At 40.7% G+C, this 19,740-nt stretch overlaps 1 protein-coding gene across 1 annotated transcript; it reads left to right on the forward strand.

Moving 5' to 3' along the window:
- The first annotated feature begins 7,351 nt into the window (after nucleotides 1-7,351).
- LOC133136431 (sulfotransferase 2B1-like) lies at nucleotides 7,352-16,552 on the forward strand. Its single transcript, XM_061253909.1, has 6 exons — nucleotides 7,352-7,607; nucleotides 11,447-11,655; nucleotides 11,980-12,106; nucleotides 12,229-12,323; nucleotides 13,234-13,414; nucleotides 13,768-16,552. The coding sequence occupies exons 1-6, from the start codon at nucleotides 7,460-7,462 to the stop codon at nucleotides 13,881-13,883; spliced, it is 876 nt and encodes a 291-aa protein (XP_061109893.1). The 5' UTR covers nucleotides 7,352-7,459; the 3' UTR covers nucleotides 13,884-16,552.
- The last annotated feature ends 3,188 nt before the right edge of the window (nucleotides 16,553-19,740 follow it).

Raw genomic sequence — 19,740 nt, forward strand, 5'->3', positions numbered from 1 at the left:
CAGAGTAAAATAAAACTTTAGGAACTAATAGAGCTCCTCATCTCACACAGCTGAGATTTCGGAAACATTAGTAAAACACCAGTGCTCGCGAATGAAGTATATGGCAATAATGTGCCTTGTGTTGGGTAATGAAGAAAAAAAAAAGAAAAAAAAAGAATTTTAGTTCTCTAGGTTTCCAAGTTCAAATGTTGATTCATATGTTTTCACTCCCAGGTATGGTGTGCTTAGAAACACAACGGAGCCAAGTCACAACACTGGAAAAAATCCCCTTTCAAACTATGGACCAAAAAATAAGCATTATACATTGTTTTCTTGAAGCTATGTCTAGACAGCTTTCCAAAAAGGACATTTGGAGACTTCAAAAGGTTTAAAAAAGTTTAAAAAGTACAATAATCACAATAATACCATGTTGTATTGAGGTCCATTTATTGAAGGTTTTGTAAGATACCCAACCCCCAGCAATAATTCGAACACATTCCACAATTTCACATCCTATATATTATTCAAAAGCAAGCTTGCTCTTTATTCTTGCTTGTTCCTATTCATGTTTTGTTTTTAACCCCTAACACCGTTGGAAACATAATGTCATTAGCTCAAGTGTGTCTTAGTCATCACCTCAATGTACCATAAACCTAGCCGGCTGCATGGTGACAGAACTTATTCCTTAGTCTTTTGATCAGGAATGGCGGGTACACCTATACTTGGCAACTGCATTACGGTTACTGGTCAGATAACCTTGTATGTGAGCACACCGTATTCCAGAGAGCCGATACAAAACAGCGATTACACCACTACTTTTGTAGAAGTATGCCACAGCACAAAAATAATTTGTCCAGAGAAATTCTAAGTAAACAATGGATATTCTATCGATGTTTCTCAGAGTTATCACGTCATTACAAACCATTCGGCATTTCATTCACTGGACCCTTGCCATGAAAAGTACTCTGACGTTACCTAATTTCTTGTAGTATGTGTATTTACAAAATGCAGAGAAGGTGAAATCCCCCCACGCTTGTTTTGCCACTGTTAGGGAAAAATGCCCTTTTTAACATTTCACAGGTGAGCATCGTCTGATGAAACTTCCCAGTAAAAACAACGATAGCTATACTTGAGTTTAACTTTCGTATTTATTTGCAAAGAAATAACAGAAAGTGAGAAAGCTTACCGGCTTTCTGATTTGAATTAGAGCTGGGCAGATCGATCTCAAAATATCGATACTGCGATACTATGTCTAGTCTTTTGAAGATCGATTCTAGCATGAAAAGATCGATATTCCAGTTCTCTCTTTTTGTTGTGCCTAGCCAATCCTAGCCTAACACTTTGGCTGACCATAACCAATCAACAATCCTCATGCGTAAACCTAAGCCAATAAGAGGCAGAGTAGGGCGGGTCATCCCCGGATTATCCTGGAGGGGGAGAGAGCTGCCTGCCCACACTTGCCTGCCTGTCAGTCAGAACGGATGGTCGACGCCAATCAATCATGGCTGAAAAGAAACGAAGCGTGGTGTGGGGCTATTTCACGCCTGCGAACAACAATGTTGCACACTGCGACATCTGTCGGAAGGCAGTTCGGTATTGTGGAAACACAACCAATTTATATAAGCACATTCGAAACATCCACAAGACAGAGAATGAGGAACTGGAAAAGAAAAGACGTGAGGAGGAGGGCGGAGCCGGAGGGGATGCATCAGAAAGCCCCCGCCCATTGCCAACACAGAGACAGAGTTCACTGATGGAGGCTTTTCAGGGAGGACAAGTATATCCAGGTACAATATAGGGTAGATTAGCCTACTATTTTAGTCAAATCGGATCTTCAGCATTGGTTTTTATTCAAACTGTAGGCTAAATGGGTATCATTAGATTTTAGCAGACAGACTGGTTAAATATAGCTTAGACTATATTGAGACATTGAAATAATATATTCCACCTATGGAAACTTGACATATAATTTATTATTTTAACAACAACAATAATAATACAATATTAAATAATAATGTTATTATTATTATTATTATTATTATTATTATTATTATTATTATTATTATTATTATTATATAGGCTATAGCCTAGGCAACCTCAAACATGAAATGTGAAAATGGGTATAACAATTTTGTGTAACTCTAAAAAGTATAGGCACTCTATAGGCTATAGACCTAATTACCTAGTTATTTCATCTAGGTGATTCCCCAAGAGCTGTCCGTATCACCAGGAGCCTTACTGAAATGATTGTGAAGGACATGCAACCAGTTTCTGTAGTTGAAGATGAGGGTTTCAGAAAGTTTGTCAAGACACTTGAGCCACGCTACAAGTAGATTCCAAGTAGGAAAACTATTATGGAAAAAAATATACCACAAATGTTTGAAGAATGCCGAACAAAAGTGCAGAAATCTTTGGATGGTGCAGACCATGTTGTACTCACAACAGACATGTGGACGTCCAGAGCTACAGAGGCTTATTTAACCGTCTCATGCCATGTCATTGATGACAGTTGGAAAATGCAAGCTTATGTCCTGGAAACCTGCAGTTTTGCAGCACAACACACTGCTGAAAACATTTGCACAGAACTAAAGAGAATCACAGATGAATGGGGCATAACCAAGAAGGTTCTGGCTGTAGTCACAGATAATGGTGCAAACATGGTTGCTGCAGTGCGGAAAGCAGGTTGGTTGCATTATCCATGTTATGCACACACTATAAACCTAGTGGTAAAAGAGTCCAACGACTTCCTAATCTACTTGACATCCAGCACAGATGCAGTGCTTTGGTAGCATTCTTTCACCACAGTACAAAAGCAACAGAGAAGCTCAAAGACATCCAGAAACAGCTTAAGTTTCCAGAACACAAACTAATACAGTCAGTTGAAACAAGGTGGAACTCTGTGTTCTATATGTTTGAGAGACTATGAGCAGAAGGAAGCTGTTACCACTGTCCTCTGCCTTCTTGGAAAGAGCTCACTGTGCATGAGTGAGGAGGATTGGTCCATGATCCGTCAGTCTATTGATGCCCTGCGACCATTTGAAGAAGTCACAAGAGAGATATCAACTGAAAAACATGTTTCAGTTTCAAAAGTGATTCCCCTTGTGTCAGTGCTTCTCAGAGCAAGTGCATCATTTGAGCGCAAAGGTAGCAAGCTAGCTGCAGAGCTGTCAGCCCAGTCCCAACGTCGCTTCAGAGGTACTGAAACCGTTCATGGTCTTGCTGCCAGCACTTTCCTGGACATGAGATTTAAAAACCTTGCGTTCCGAGACCAAGCAAATGCTGAAACTGTGAAAGCACGACTCCTCACTGAGATGCCGTCAGTGAACCAGACCTCAGCCACTCCAGTGTCAGCACCCAAACCTGCTGCAAGCTCTGTCTCAGCAATGCATACTGCGACTACCTCAAGCTCCACTGCAGCGACCGCTGCATCCACACCTGCAGCAAAGCGTGGGGTATGGACATCGCACGACTGGGACTGATGCCTTAATTGAAACACGACGATTCTCAGAAGAGAAGCTAATTCCACGGGATCAAGACCCACTACTTTGGTGGAAAACTAATGAGATCCAAAGGGGGCTTCGGGGCATATATTTCCTTGGACACATGAAGGCCTTGATGGTATTGAGAATGTTGCCCTAACTCAAGGACAGTTAGTTAGTAGTTAGGACAGGAGTTTTGAACTGTTTAGTTATTTGCACTTTGCTCTATTTTTTATTTTATTCATTTACTCTGTTTATTTAATGGAGACAGAGCACATTGATAAGTGTAAATGCTCAATCTATAATAAAATGTTTTGGGATTTGGCTTTAAAACTTGTCCTGTGATTTTGTTAACATGCATGTGATTAAATGTGTTATGGACAAGATTTAATCAGTAGGTGTCGCACTCATGCTGAGTGACTGTTTTTGGTAATAATTATTTCAACACTATAATATTTTTTTCAGGAAAATATACTTTCATTCTGCACCTTTCTGAAAGTTCAGAGGATGTATTATTTAATCATTATCAGAAATCAAAACATGCATTAGTGGTCATGAAAATGTTTTAAGATTGATGATGCCTTCACCTCAGAAATCATGACATATTGCTCTCCCCTACATGAAAGCACATGAGCTGCTGTTAAAAAAAAAAAGTATCGGTATCGGTATCGATATCGGGATACTGGACCTAGTATTACTTGGTATCGGATCGAAACCGAATTTTGCAGTATCGCACAGCTCTAATTTGAATCAGACATAGTAAGACTCTTATGCACACTTTTCCAGAAGGGCGGGGGGGGGGGGGGGGGGGGGGGGCTTTACCAAAACAAAGAGACATGAAGCTGGCCACTAACATTTATCAATATTTTGTCTTCTCGCCGCCGTCGGGTGCAATGATTGCGATGGGAAACTGCTACTGGGAACAGGGTAGCAGTTCAACGATTATTTTCCCAAAAAGCCGTCCAGTTTAGGTAGTTTTGCTACCTTTTCCTCCGGGTCCTTTTTTATCCTTTCTTTTCTGCGACCCACTTTTTGGCAAGAGTTCACATTGGAAAACAGAAACATATTTCCCAGCAGCACTTTTGGCATATCAGGAAATAACACCAACACCGAATTAATTAGCCTGCCACAAGTTATTTCATTGAATAGTTATTACATGATATTCTTTTTTTAATAAAGGCCACTGGGATACACTGTAAAAAATGTACATGTTCTGGCACTTGAAACAAGACTTTTGGGAAAATACTCTGTGGTCTGACGAGACAAAAGTTGAACTTTTTGGAAAGTGTGTGTCCCATTACATCTGGCGTGAAAGTAACACCGCATTTCAGAAAAAGAACATCATACCAACAGTAAAATTTCACACAGGGCCATGTAGGTTTGGATTTTTTTTCTCCCTTAATAATAAAAACATTTAAGTGTGACTAACATGCAAAAAAATAAGAAATCAGGAAGGGGGCAAACACTTTTTCACACCACTGTATGTATTTAATGTGTCTTATGTTTCGCATACATCTACATGTATTTCGTATGTAATTTGCTGCCGTGTTATTGCTGTAAAAAATGTAATGTCTGCTGCTGGCCTGTTCGTGGGGGGTTCGTGGGTATGCATTGCACTGCTGTCTAAATATACTTGCTAGTGTTTTAAAAATTATCCTGAGTACCCTTGGCAATATGACACCAGGGCCTGCTGCCTTATTTGTCTTTAGTTTACGTAATTTATCCAGTAACTCATTATCCCTTATCTCTTTTGCATTATCTGAAATTTGCTTTTCAACTAGCCTTTTGGCTAACCTTTTTTAACCTTAGCACGCATATTACAATATTCATCTTTATTACTCTCAGTGCTGTCCTTTTTATATATCTTATACAGTTTATTATTTTTTCACAAACTCTTATGTGTTGCTGTATTCATCCACTGTGGAGATTTTTCAACTCACTTTTCTGCTCCTTAGGAATGAATTTACACTGTGCATCAAGTATAACCCTTTTGAACCTGCTCCACTTTTCATTCACAGTCCTGCAATCAATAATTTGTACTCAGTCTAGATTACTTAAATTTGATCGCATCTTTTTAAAGTACAAAATACATCAAAACGTATTGTGGAATGGTTACTTGTCCCAAGTGGTTCCATTACCTCTATCCTGCTAATTCTGTCTGAATCATTTCCTACAACCAGATCCAAAATCAATTGCCCTCTTGTAGGCTGACTGACACACTGGGTCAAAAAAGGTCATTTATAACATCCCTCCTGCCTAGACTGAAGTCTGCCCTCTCCTGGCTGTGACATGCATACTAGCTCCCTAAAGGACATACTGTGGTGTTCCTGGAACTGTTCCAGTTCTGAGCTATGCAATCGGCCAACAAGCTGGCCCTCCAGATCAAATTAATACATTTATTGCTCCACCCTGCAGTTCTCATAAATGTATAATATTGAAACAATGTTGAAAAAAAGGGTTATGTCATAGTTTGTAGCCCAAAATCAAGAATTGTAAATGTGTCTTATGAAATGTATTATTCCCATCTTGTAGGTGATCTCCCGGAAATGACTTGAACATGGGTGGGATATCTGTTGTGAAGTCTAACCTCAAGTCTGTTTCCCACATCCCCATGTAACAAAAATAAAAACCTGTAGTTCAGGAAAGAATAAACAACACTATAGTGGAACATATGCAGGTACTCACAAATATAACTCCCATAGTGTATCAGTGATGCAGCAGTGATAATCTATTGAACAGTTTATAAGTGAGGAAGCAGTGATAATCTATTGAACAGTTTATAAGTGATGAAGCAGTGATAATCGTATCACATCAGGGGGGACAGAGGAACCTATAGCAGACACTAGGATGTTGAAAAGTGGCAGGTTTAATAGCAGGAGGATAAGGTGCAGACAAAGCGCAATAAAAAACAGCCAGAGTTCAAAAACTGGGAGGTCAATAGAAATAAGGCAGAGGTACAGAGATCCACAAAACAAGAGAAGAGTCCAGAGAAGCAGGCAGGGGTCAAAAATGAGAATCCAGAAAACAAAAACAAACAGGACAGAATGTCACAAGGGCAAGGGCTTGGGAGCAAGGAGGCTAGAACTGGGGTAAGGGAATATAAAGTCTCAGGACTCGAAAAGCAGGATAAGAAAAAGCAAGACTGAGCAGGAATCGTGGGAAACCAGAAAATTCCGAAACACCCAAATAGTGAATCACAAAGACAGGGAAGTGGCTCGGGCTCAGAACAACATAAAGACACAGACATCACAGGGGAAGACGAGTGCAAAGACTAATGAATGTAAACAGAAAACCAGATATGAAAAATAATAAATTTACCAAAACACAACACAACAGACCTGCTGTCTCTACCATGCATTCTTTCAAAAACCTTCGGAGAAAGGCTTGCTAGCCTTTGCTAATTTGAATGGCAGCATAAAACTTGCCTTGGTACTTGACTCTTGAATCGCAGTTTGTCGGTAAAACGTTTTTTGCTGAGTCTGTAAATTAGCCGTCAACCTCTGAGCAGTAGCCGCCCGTTCTTGCGTTGACTGCTTTCTAGGGTAGTTAGCATGCTTCGTGGCAAAGTGACGGCTGATATTGTATTCTTTGAAACCCGCAACAGGTTTTTGGCATATCAGACATACAGCCGTTGATCGGACTTTTGTTGTCCTTATTAAACACTCGGCACTCACTGTCCATTTTTGTTTTCTTTGGTCCGCTCATTTTTACAGAAGAGCTCAAATGGCAAAGCGAAAAAGTAAAGTAGAGAGTAATACAAACTTCGGCGGGCCGGATTAAAAAGCCATATATGGCCCGCGGGCCGTAGTTTGCACATGCCTGGGCAAGGCTAATCGGCACGCACAATCATCAAATTGCCTCTCCTCCCATGTTCCTGCATCACGATTCTTTCTGTCGGCTACACCTCTAAAACAAAAAGCAAGTCTCAGCTGTAAGCAGATTCAGGACGACCACACATCCAGGAAAAATTGGGCAGTGGGCATTCCGGAGCAAAGCTTACTATGGCGACTACTGACCATCGCAAAAAGTACCTTTGTCATCATGGATTACTAATACCAAAAACGACATATTCTGAAGAGAGTATCCAGTTCAGTATGGCGTTTGAAGTTCAAGATGATGATATCTTTGCAGTCACGTATCCTAAGTCTGGTAGGTTACATACACGCTTTATTGCGTTGACTGTAGACGTCGGCAAAGTCTTAAGCACAAAAAATTGTTAAGCGAAAATTATTTCAAAAATAATAAAGTTTATACATTTCGAAGCATTTAGTATAAAGAGCAGTGAATATGCCGACTTAAAAACGACCCTTCACCTTTAAAAAGGCAAGAAAATCAGCAGGTAGGTTGTACCAGACGTATTGGAGAACTTGCCACAATTCTTCTGCCGTTCGACTGGAATCTTGCGTCAACCTGTGAAATTATGATTCTAGATGGTTTTGCTAGAATTCAGTAGCCTAAAAGGATTGAATCGGGACGAAAGACGCGTCGTAAACGAAATAATTAGGTAAGGATTTAGGACTCATTGCGATCGTAATCTATCAAAGCAGCAATCATCAGTTCACACGCTATATGGTTATCTTAGAAGTGCTTAGGCTAACTATCTTATATCCATTAAATATTCCATTAAAATCGTGGGCAATACAGACGTAGCCTACTATGATCTGCACCTTCTTTGCGCAAGTTGTAACCATTACATTACATTATTGGCATTTGGCAGACGCTCTTATCCAGAGCGACATACAGTTGATTAGCCTAAGCAGGAGACAAATAACTTTGGCTCAGCCCCAAATGTATTCAAACCTTGGTGACGCCCCTGGATTACTGTATGGAATGTACCACAGTAAAAACATGTGGGACAAGTCGTTGAAATGCTGCAGTATAGGTATTATTGGCAAACATGAATATAGCTTACAGTGAAAAAAAGGTACAGTAATGCTGGTTGTTGGCTACCTGGTCTACTTTATTTGGCCACATGTTCTTGTCAACATCACACCATATATCCTCTCTGCCTATATACTGGGGAAAGAATACCTTATACATCCCAGGCAACCATCAGCTGGTTTGCTTAAGCGTTATGGAAGGAGAACCCGTGGTATATCGTGGATATTGGCACAGCTAGCGGGTTCCATAACGCTTTTATACAACGGTTACCACATTTATCTTTCAAAATTCCACTAAAGAAAGACTAGACAAACTTCAAATTAATGTATTTTTAATGGAACTATGTAAATATATTCTTCCGCTGAACAGTAGTTTATCGGTTGCGAAGCAACGGTATTGTGAACGTTTGCTAGCAATAATGTATCCCCACTCCACTATCGAAGCAACGATACTAACGTTAGTAGGAATAATGTATCCCCATTGCACTAACCTTAGCTAAGCAACGCTATTCCAATAATGTATCCCGACTGCATTAACGTTAGCTAGCTTGCTAGTTTACGTTACACCAGACGACACTGACACACACAAGTAATTTGTTTTTGTTGTAGACGTTTATCGGCACACTGCCAGATAACGTGCAGGTATTGAAATAACTGTGTCCTTATGAGTTCTTATGCTTCGCCGGGGTTTGGTGGTCTTGCTGGTATTTCGAACCGAGGATGTTGCCTAAAATGTTTTTGTTCCTGCTCCTTTCCATATCAAAGGACACTTTAAACTCACTCATTTTACTTTACAAAGTAAACAAACTCGTAAGAACAGGGAAGAGAGGGAGCCGCGGTGGCACAACAAGCTAAGATTCAGTGGGCTTGCGGTTGCAGTTTGCTGCAGTTGCACACCTGGGAGCGGGGTGTGATTCTCAGTCCTGCCAAAAGCCAAACCCAAAAAAAAGAATGAGGAAGAGAAAAGAATCTCTCGGCAGCGCCAACTGAAAGCAATCCAAAATAACTGGGCAAACGCGGAAGAAAGAAAGGAGGGAGAGAGAGGTAAGTATAAAATGGAGAAAAACAAGGACCAATGTGCCTGCCTAGTGTTGCGACACTTGGCCCCTTGTATATACTCCAGGTTCTTCATGGAACGGGTGCTCTGAGCACTGAATGGGTGCTCAGAGCCCTCCAGCCAATGACACCAGGAGTTCTCAGTCGCCCACGTCGTAATTTCCCTAGGCCGGGGAGAGGCCGCAAGAGAAATATGCGCACGGGTGCTCCTTTCCAACCTCCGGAGAACGCTGTGGCAAAATGGTCCCAGCTCCTAACTCTGAGGCGTCACCCTCAGCCATGAAAGGTAATGGGTTCTGAGACAAACATCTCTTTAAGCATCCGGAAAGCAGTCTCCGATCTAGGCGTCCATTTAAAATGGTTCAAGGCGGTCTTGCCTGATCGTCTCATCATGTGGACCATGGCATGTCTTAACGACTTAAAAAACTGGATGGATGCTAACTTCCTGCATTTAAATGAAAATAAGACAGAGGTCATTATGTTTGGACATCCAGCTCAATTGGTGGACATTGTTGGTGCTTTGGGCCCCCTGGCCCCCAAAAATGTTCCTGCTGCGAAAAGCCTTGGTTTCACCTTTGACAGTGCCTTTAAACTTGAGAAGCAAATTAGTGCTGTTGTCAAAGCTGCCTTTTTTCAGTTAAGACAAATAGCCAAGGTCAAGGCCTATCTTTCTCAAAAAGATTTGGAAAGAGTGGTCCATGCTTTTATAACATCTCGGCTGGACTACTGCAATTCTCTATATATAGGCTTAGACCAGTCCTCTCTCTGCCGTCTGCAGCTAGTGCAGAAAGCTGCTGCCCGCCTTCTGACTGGCAAAAAGAAACGGGAGCATATTACACCAGCACTGTCATCCCTACATTGGCTTCCTGTCCGTTACAGAATAAATTTTAAATTTTTATTATTTGTTTTTAAGGCAATGAATGGTCTAGCACCTACATACTTGTCTGAACTCCTCAATATGTATACCCCAGCTAGATCACTTAGATCATGTAATCAGCAACTTTTGGATGTCCCTATGTCGAGGAGAGCTAGGAGGGGTGACCGGGCCTTTGAGGTAGCTGGCCCCAAGTTGTGCATGGCAGCCAATCGCCGTTGATGTGTGAGTGTGAGTGTGTGTATGAATGGGTGAATGAGAAGCATTAATTGTACAGCGCTTTGGATAAAGGCGCTATATAAATGCCAACCATTTACCATTTGAGCCTGCAGCTGTACTCACAGGTCCAATACATACTATGAATTTCATTCATAGTTTGGCTTGGACTCTCTTCCCAAGTTTACGTTAACAGGTCCACAATGCCCTTTGGGCCATACAGTAACTCAAAGCGGGAAAACCCAGTGGAAGCTTGGGGAATCTCTTGTAGCTGCATCAAATAACAGGGGGTCAAGTCATTTATCCCAATATCAGATATCAGTGGAAACAAACTTACAAATCATTGTCTTCAGCATCTTATTGAACCGCTCCACCAGCCCGTCTGTTTGACGGGGGTAGACGGTGGTACTAATAGACTTGATGTCCAAAGATTAGTAAACCTCCTTCAGTGTCTGTGACATGAATGAGGCGCCTTGATCGGTGAGAATCTCAGGATTTTTCGGGAGAACAAATAAAACCGCGCCTCTGCAATAGTCTTGGCAGATATATTGTGTAAGGGGACTGCCTCCGGATACCGGGTCACATAGTCTACTATGACGAATACAAAGTAATATCCTTTTGTGCTGCACTCTAATGGTCCGAGGAGGTCCATACCAATTCCTTGCCAGCGGAAATGACTATTTAATGTACAAAAAGTGTTGTAGATAAGAAGAGTTTTGCAGGTGGTTGTCTTTGAGTGAGAAAATAATTCATGTATTTTGAATTATTGAATGCATTTTGTGTGAAATCAATGAAAAAGGATCCACAGTTCAGTACACATAGACTGCTGTTGTGCTAACCGTGTGAAGTGTTTTGAAAAAGGAAACATGATATCACAAAATGCTTGTTGGCAATGGTTAAAAAAAAACTGTATTGAGAGCTCCATGGCAATGAGCCATAATCACAACTGTCTCTCTGCTCAGGCACAACATGGATGCAAGAGATTCTGCCCCTGATTCTAAATGGCGGGGACCTGACACCAGTACAGACCATCCCAAACTGGGATCGAGTTCCCTGGCTGGGGGGGCCCCGCGCTCCCCTGGTTCTGGGCGACCGGCCCCCTCCTCGGGCTATGGTCTCCCACTGGCCCTACCACCTCATGCCCCCCTCTTTCTACACCTCCAAGGCCAAGGTAGGACCTATTTGCTATTACTATTTAGTTTGTGTCATTCTGTTGGGTGGAAGGAAGTTTGGTTGATCTAGTCCGCCTCAGCATGCCTGGATGTTGATTTGAAGTGTGATAGCCTTGCTGGAAAATGAAGGGCCCTGTGTCATAGAAGCCCTCAAAACTCAATAATTGCGCAATAATGGTGTGACCTACGGTTGGGGGGGGGGGTAATGTGAGACATTTTTATGGGCCCCAAAATCCCGGCGGGGGGTGGGGGGGGATTGTTGCTCCATGTGGTTTAATGATTGTAGCTCACTCCTCATCCCATTTTTCTGTTACACTCTTTAGGTGATCTACGTCACCCGGAACCCCAAAGATGCTGCCGTTTCATCCTTTCATTTCCACGGGATGGCCAGCTACCTTGATGATCCTGGAACCTTTGACCAGTTCCTGGACAAATTTCTCTCCGGACAGGGTGAGGGAGGGGACCCGTGGTGGGCAGAGAATAGGTGTTGGCAGGTGGATGCATAGATTTGTGATGATGCTTGCTATTCTTCTGGTTAACATAGTAAGGTTCCTCTGTTTGTGTTTGTGCAGTAATGTTTGGCAAGTGGACAGATCATGTGAAAAGCTGGAGAAACACAGATATTGAAGGCAGAATCCTCTATATGACCTATGAAGAAATGGTGCAGGTGAGCTACACCCTCTTGGCAACATCAGTCTTTTTTGTGCATTGTTGCCATATTGGAGAATTTGGGTGTGTCCCAAACTTTGAGATAGGGGAAGAAGATGAGTGGAGGAAAGGAGGAGACATTTTTCAGAGCATTGTGACGCACCCATTGTTGCTGGATTCAGAGAGTTTTCAGGTCCCCTTTAGTGATTTTATTTCAAAAAGGAGCCTTGGGACAAACTTACCAACTTATGAGCCCACATCAGCTTCCTTGCGAAAGTCACCAACACTGCTCAGTGGGTCTGCAGTCTTCCCTGCACCTGCTATCACTCTACAGCTCAGATCAGCGGCAGGTTAGTGAGTGCAGAGAGAAGCAACAGTCTACTGTCCACCAGTGAAATCAATATTTTCAGAAAAACATTGTAACAGAAAAATATTTAGTACGTGATTATTAATATTACTATATGTAAACTAGAATATGTTTTTTAAATATTCATTTTCCAAAAGATTTAATTTTACAGAGACATTTTTGTATTTAATTTTTAAAAAGTAACATATTACTGCAAGCAATTTACTACATTTTACATAAAAACTTGATCAAGGCTGTCTGAGATCAGAAGCAAGGAGCCAACCAAAGTCTGCAGAAGAACTGCGGCAAGTTCTCGAACATGCTTGGAACAACTTCCCTGCTGATTGAAACTGATGCAGTCACAAAAAACAGTTTTTAACTATTCTGCCAAATTACTAAAGTGTAAAGTAAAATGTATAGTACATTTATTGAGGACCTTTCATTGAATTATTTTTGGAAGAATCTTGTCTGTACAGAATGTTATACAGGTGCCTAAGGCTTTTGCACAGTACTGTATATATTATTAATCAACTTAGGAACTATGACTGCTCGACCAGGACTGACCACAGCACTTTTCCTCCAGGACCTGAGGGCAGCCATGCTTAGGATGGCTCAGTTCCTGGGCCGAGAGCTGAGTCCTGACGACCTGGAGAAGGTGGCCAATCACTGCCAGTTTAACAACATGAAGACCAACATCATGTCCAACTACTCCCTGGTGCCACAGGACATCATGGACAGCAGCAAGTCTCCGTTCTTGCGGAAAGGTACAGACAAGCAATAATGGACAGAGGGCCAATAGAGGGACCAGGTATAGTCATGATGTATAAGCTGTGCATGTAAGGCTTGTTCAGCTGTAGATGGTATGAGAGACAGGGTTGGTACGCAAATTGTGAAAGGCATCGGATGTATGGAAGACAGACATGGGAACTGAGGGAGAGCTTAGTATTAGTTTCATAAAAGGGAGGTGGGCACAGACCATCAGCTCACACAGAGCCATATGACTGACACAAACATAAGTCATAAGTCATAAGTCATAATTACAAACTGAATAAAATAACATGCCACTTGTCTTTCCCCATATACCAGTGTTAGTGTTTCTCTTTTGTTGGTCTTGCAGGAACCACAGGAGACTGGAGAAACCATTTCAATGCTGAACAGGAAGCCAGGTTCTCTGCCATTATAAAAAAAGAGATGGAAGGAACCAGTTTTAAATTTCCATGGGATGACGAGTGACAGAGTATAATAAAACTTTAGGAGCTCCTCATCTCACACAGCTGAGATTTTGGAAACAAAGAAGTTAGAAAACATTCTTAAAACACCAGTGCTCGCAAATGAAGTATATGGCAATCATTCGCCTTGTGTTTGGTACTGAAAAAAAAAAAAAAAAAAAGAATTTTAGTTCTCTAGGTTTCCTAGTTAAAATGTTGATTCATATGTTTTCACTCCCACAATCAAAGGTACATGTAGAAATCACTATAATTATATCCACAGTTGCATTGCTCATTCAGTTCTATTGAACTCATTTTAAGCCCTCTGGCCTGGCTGCTGCTGAGGTCTGTCAGACACTTGTCATGGCACCACAGTTAAAACTGTCCTGAGCTGCGACTGATTTTCTTAGCTGTTTAATTCCTTACAAACTTGTAAAGAGTTTTATATTTCTCTCACTGTACCAGAAATAAAGCCTGCAGTTCAATAATGAATGTGAGACGGGTGCGTGGGGGTTGGACCCAAAATGCACGACTCAGAAACAATGGTTAAATAAAGTCCCGTTAGGGCTTTATTCGGGACGAATCCCAGGAGCGTAGTCAAAACAAGCAAAGTCCATACACGAAGATCCAGCCAAACAAATAAACAAAAAGCACGGTGCCGAGGGAAGAGGCAAGCTCGTAGTCGGTAGACGAGGACGTGGTCAAAAACAAACAGTGGTCAACAAAACAGAAATCAATAAACAATGGTCGGTAACAGGCTTGGATCGTAACGTGTAATCAAACCGTAAATAATTCTCAAGAGTTGCGTAGTAGAACTTGAGGCAGACAATTTCGCAGTGAACAGTAGCGCGACTGGGATATAAATGCAGATGTAGACAGGTGTAGACAATTAGTTAGAGCGTAGCAAGGAAATGGAAAACAGGTGCGATGGATGACAAGTTTAACAAGGTGATTAGTAATCGTTAGTAATAAACCTATCCTGCCCTAGCATTAGTAAATTAGTAAATGACATGCACGAGAAACGTAAGGTAACATGAACACATGATTAGTTTGTTAGTTTCTACCCAATCCTGATCTAGCGTTAGTAGTTTTAGTAAATAGACAAATGGAAACAATTAGGGAGTGAATGACAGAAAGAGAGAGAGAGAAAAGGCGGAACGCAAGGTTTGCGGAAAGACATAAATCAAAACATAACACAGCGAAACTAAGACGATAACCACTCAACATAACAAGGTAATATAATCGTACGAAACATAACTAGACATGACAAGAAAATAAATCGAAACGAAACATAACTAAACAACATGACGAACCTAGACTGGCATAATACATGATAAGACACTACGTGACTAAGACCACATGAATAAACATAAAACATGGCAAGACAGACCTGAAACGTGACAGAATGATCTTCATTCTGGTGTGACATCCTCATTCATCATAAAACTTGGGACCCTGAGAAATGTTCTAAGGTTCTTGAAAAAAGTGTGAATTAGTGGAATATACAATCCACAAACTCAGCGGTCACTGCGATTTAAAATTTCAATAGTCACTTAACCCCTTAAGTATTACCCCTTTTCTTAACACAAACTTGAAAATGACAAATGGTTGCTATTATTGAACCCTTTTGACTACAGGTAAAAAAAAGTACAAAGTAAAAAGTACAATAATCACAATAACACCATGTTGTATTGAGGTCCATTTATTGAAGGTTTTGTAAAAATACCCAACCCCCATCAATAATTCAAACACATTCCACGATTTCACATACTATATATTATTCAAAAGCAAGCTTGCTCTTTATTCTTGCTTGTTCCTATTCATGTTTTTTTGTTTTGTTTTTTTAACCCCTAACAAACTATACACCGTTGGAAACATAATGTCATTAGCTCAAGGTGTCTCAGTCATCAGCTCAATATACCATAAACCTAGCCGGCTGCATGGTGACAGAACTGATTCCTTCCTATTTTGATCAGGAATGGCGGGTACACCTATACTTGGCAACTGCATTTCGGTTACTGGTCAGATAACCTTGTATGTGAGCACACCGTATGCCAGAGAGCCGATACAAAACAGCGATTACACCACTACTTTTGTAGAAGTATGCCACAGCACAAATAATTCCTCCAGAGAAATTTTAAGTAAACAATGGATATTCTATCGATGTTTCTCAAGAGTTATCACGTTATTACAAACCATTGGGCATTTCGTTCACTGGACCATTGCCATGAAAAGTACTCTGACGTTACCTCATTTCTTGTAGTATGCGTATTTACAAAATGCAAATAAGGTGAAATCCCCCCCACTCTTGTTTTGCCACTGTTAGGGAAAAATGCCCTTTTTAAAATTTCACAGGTGAGCATCGTCTGATGAAACTTCCCAGTAAAAACAACGATAGCTATACTTGAGTTTAACTTTGGTATTTATTTGCAAAGAAATAACAGAAAGTGAGAAAGCTTACCGGCTTTCTGATTTGAATCAGACAGCTGCGTGAAGTTGGCAAATGTTGCTGGCCACAATTGGAGATGTCAGGTTCGCATTTATCAAAACAAAAGTGCGGTGAATAAAATTATTTATGAACTGTAATTTTGTCAATTTTAATTGTTAAATTAATACAGTTGGATATGATTGTGATGTATTTGCAGAGAATATAAAATTGTGCACAAATTTCAATAAAAACTGTTTGCCACCTGTTGTTGCTGTCTGTCAGGTGTGGTATGGGCATGCATTGCCATAGACTGTCAGTTGCCACCCAACTCATTTGCATAGCTCATAACTCAAAAACTATGAATTGTTTCAAAATGAAAGGAGGTATACATTTGTTAGCTGGACCCTTATCTTTAATATTAAACAGTCCTTTCTGTGAAATCCTGTTCCGAGCAATTGTTGCTGTGTTTCTAGTGTGGGGAGGCCATACGTTGCCATAGACTGTCAGTTGCCACCCAGCTCATTTGCATAGCTCATAACTCAAAAACTAGAAATTGTTTCAAAATGAAAGGGGGTATACATTTGTTAGCTGGACCCTTATCTTTAATATTAAACAGTCCTTTCTGTGAAATCCTGTTCTGAGCAATTGTTGCTGTGTTTCTAGTGTGGGGAGGCCATACGTTGCTATTGACTGTCAGTTGCCACCCAGCTCATTTGCATAGCTCATAACTCAAAAACTAGAAATTGTTTCAAAATGAAAGGGGGTATACATTTGTTAGCTGGACCCTTATCTTTAATATTAAACAGTCCTTTCTGTGAAATCCTGTTCCGAGCAATTGTTGCTGTGTTTCTAGTGTGGGGAGGCCAGACATTGCCATAGACTGTCAATTGCCACCCAACTCATTTGCTTAGCTGATAACTCAAAAACTATGAATTGTTTCAAAATGAAAGGGGGTATACATTTGTTAGCTGGACTCTTATCTTAAATACTAAACAGTCCTTTCTGCAAAATCCTGTTCTGAGCAATTGTTGCTGTGTTTCTAGTGTGGGGAGGCCATACGTTGCCATAGACTGTCAATTGCCACCCAGCTCATTTGCATAGCTGATAACTCAAAAACTATGAATTGTTTCAAAATGAAAGGGGGTATACATTTGTTAGTTGGACCCATATCCTTAATACTCTACAGTCCTTTCTGCAAAATCCTGTTCCGAGCAATTGTTGCTGTGTTTCTAGTGTGGGGAGGCCATACATTGCTATTGACTGTCAGTTGCCACCCAACTCATTTGCATAGCTCATAACTCAAAAACTATGAATTGTTTCAAAATGAAAGAGGGTATACATTTGTTAGCTGGACCCTTATCTTTAATATTCTATAGTCCTTTCTGTGAAATCCTGTTCCGAGCAATTGTTGCTGTGTTTCTAGTGTGGGGAGGCCATACATTGCCATAGACTGTCAATTGCCACCCAACTCATTTGCATAGCTCATAACTCAAAAACTAGAAATTGTATCAAAATGAAAGGGGATATACCTTTGTTAGCTGGACCCATATCTTTAATATTCTACAGTCCTGTCTGCAAAATCCTGTTCCGAGCAATTGTTGCTGTGTTTCTAGTGTGAGGTGGCCATACGTTGCTATTGACTGTCAGTTGCCACCCAGCTCATTTGCATAGCTCATAACTCAAAAACTATGAATTGTTTCAAAATGAAAGGGGGTATACATTTGTTAGCTGGACCCATATCTTTAATATGAAACAGTCCTTTCTGCAAAATCCTCTTCTGAGCAATTGTTGCTGTGTTTCTAGTGTGGGGAGGCCATACATTGCCATAGACTGTCAATTGCCACCCAACTCATTTGCTTAGCTGATAACTCAAAAACTATGAATTGTTTCAAAATGAAAGGGGGTATACATTTGTTAGCTGGACTCTTATCTTTAATACTAAACAGTCCTTTCTGCAAAATCCTGTTCTGAGCAATTGTTGCTGTGTTTCTAGTGTGGGGAGGCCATACGTTGCCATAGACTGTCAATTTCCACCCAGCTCATTTGCATAGCTGATAACTCAAAAACTATGAATTGTTTCAAAATGAAAGGGGGTATACATTTGTTAGTTGGACCCATATCCTTAATACTCTACAGTCCTTTCTGCAAAATCCTGTTCCGAGCAATTGTTGCTGTGTTTCTAGTGTGGGGAGGCCATACATTGCTATTGACTGTCAGTTGCCACCCAACTCATTTGCATAGCTCATAACTCAAAAACTATGAATTGTTTCAAAATGAAAGAGGGTATACATTTGTTAGCTGGACCCTTATCTTTAATATTCTATAGTCCTTTCTGTGAAATCCTGTTCCGAGCAATTGTTGCTGTGTTTCTAGTGTGGGGAGGCCATACATTGCCATAGACTGTCAATTGCCACCCAACTCATTTGCATAGCTCATAACTCAAAAACTAGAAATTGTATCAAAATGAAAGGGGATATATCTTTGTTAGCTGGACCCATATCTTTAATATTCTACAGTCCTTTCTGCAAAATCCTGTTCCGAGCAATTGTTGCTGTGTTTCTAGTGTGAGGTGGCCATACGTTGCTATTGACTGTCAGTTGCCACCCAGCTCATTTGCATAGCTGATAACTCAAAAACTATGAATTGTTTCAAAATGAAAGGGGGTATACATTTGTTAGCTGGACCCATATCTTTAATACTAAACAGTCCTTTCTGCAAAATCCTGTTCCGAGCAATTGTTGCTGTGTTTCTAGTGTGGGGAGGCCATACGTTGCCATAGACTGTCAATTGCCACCCAGCTCATTTGCATAGCTGATAACTCAAAAACTATGAATTGTTTCAAAATGAAAGGGGGTATACATTTGTTAGTTGGACCCATATCCTTAATACTCTACAGTCCTTTCTGCAAAATCCTGTTCCGAGCAATTGTTGCTGTGTTTCTAGTGTGGGGAGGCCATACATTGCTATTGACTGTCAGTTGCCACCCAACTCATTTGCATAGCTCATAACTCAAAAACTATGAATTGTTTCAAAATGAAAGAGGGTATACATTTGTTAGCTGGACCCTTATCTTTAATATTCTATAGTCCTTTCTGTGAAATCCTGTTCCGAGCAATTGTTGCTGTGTTTCTAGTGTGGGGAGGCCATACATTGCCATAGACTGTCAATTGCCACCCAACTCATTTGCATAGCTCATAACTCAAAAACTAGAAATTGTATCAAAATGAAAGGGGATATACCTTTGTTAGCTGGACCCATATCTTTAATATTCTACAGTCCTTTCTGCAAAATCCTGTTCCGAGCAATTGTTGCTGTGTTTCTAGTGTGAGGTGGCCATACGTTGCTATTGACTGTCAGTTGCCACCCAGCTCATTTGCATAGCTCATAACTCAAAAACTATGAATTGTTTCAAAATGAAAGGGGGTATACATTTGTTAGCTGGACCCATATCTTT

This window comes from Conger conger, chromosome 1, assembly GCF_963514075.1.
Source record: "Conger conger chromosome 1, fConCon1.1, whole genome shotgun sequence".
Classification (NCBI taxonomy): Eukaryota; Metazoa; Chordata; class Actinopteri; order Anguilliformes; family Congridae; genus Conger; species Conger conger.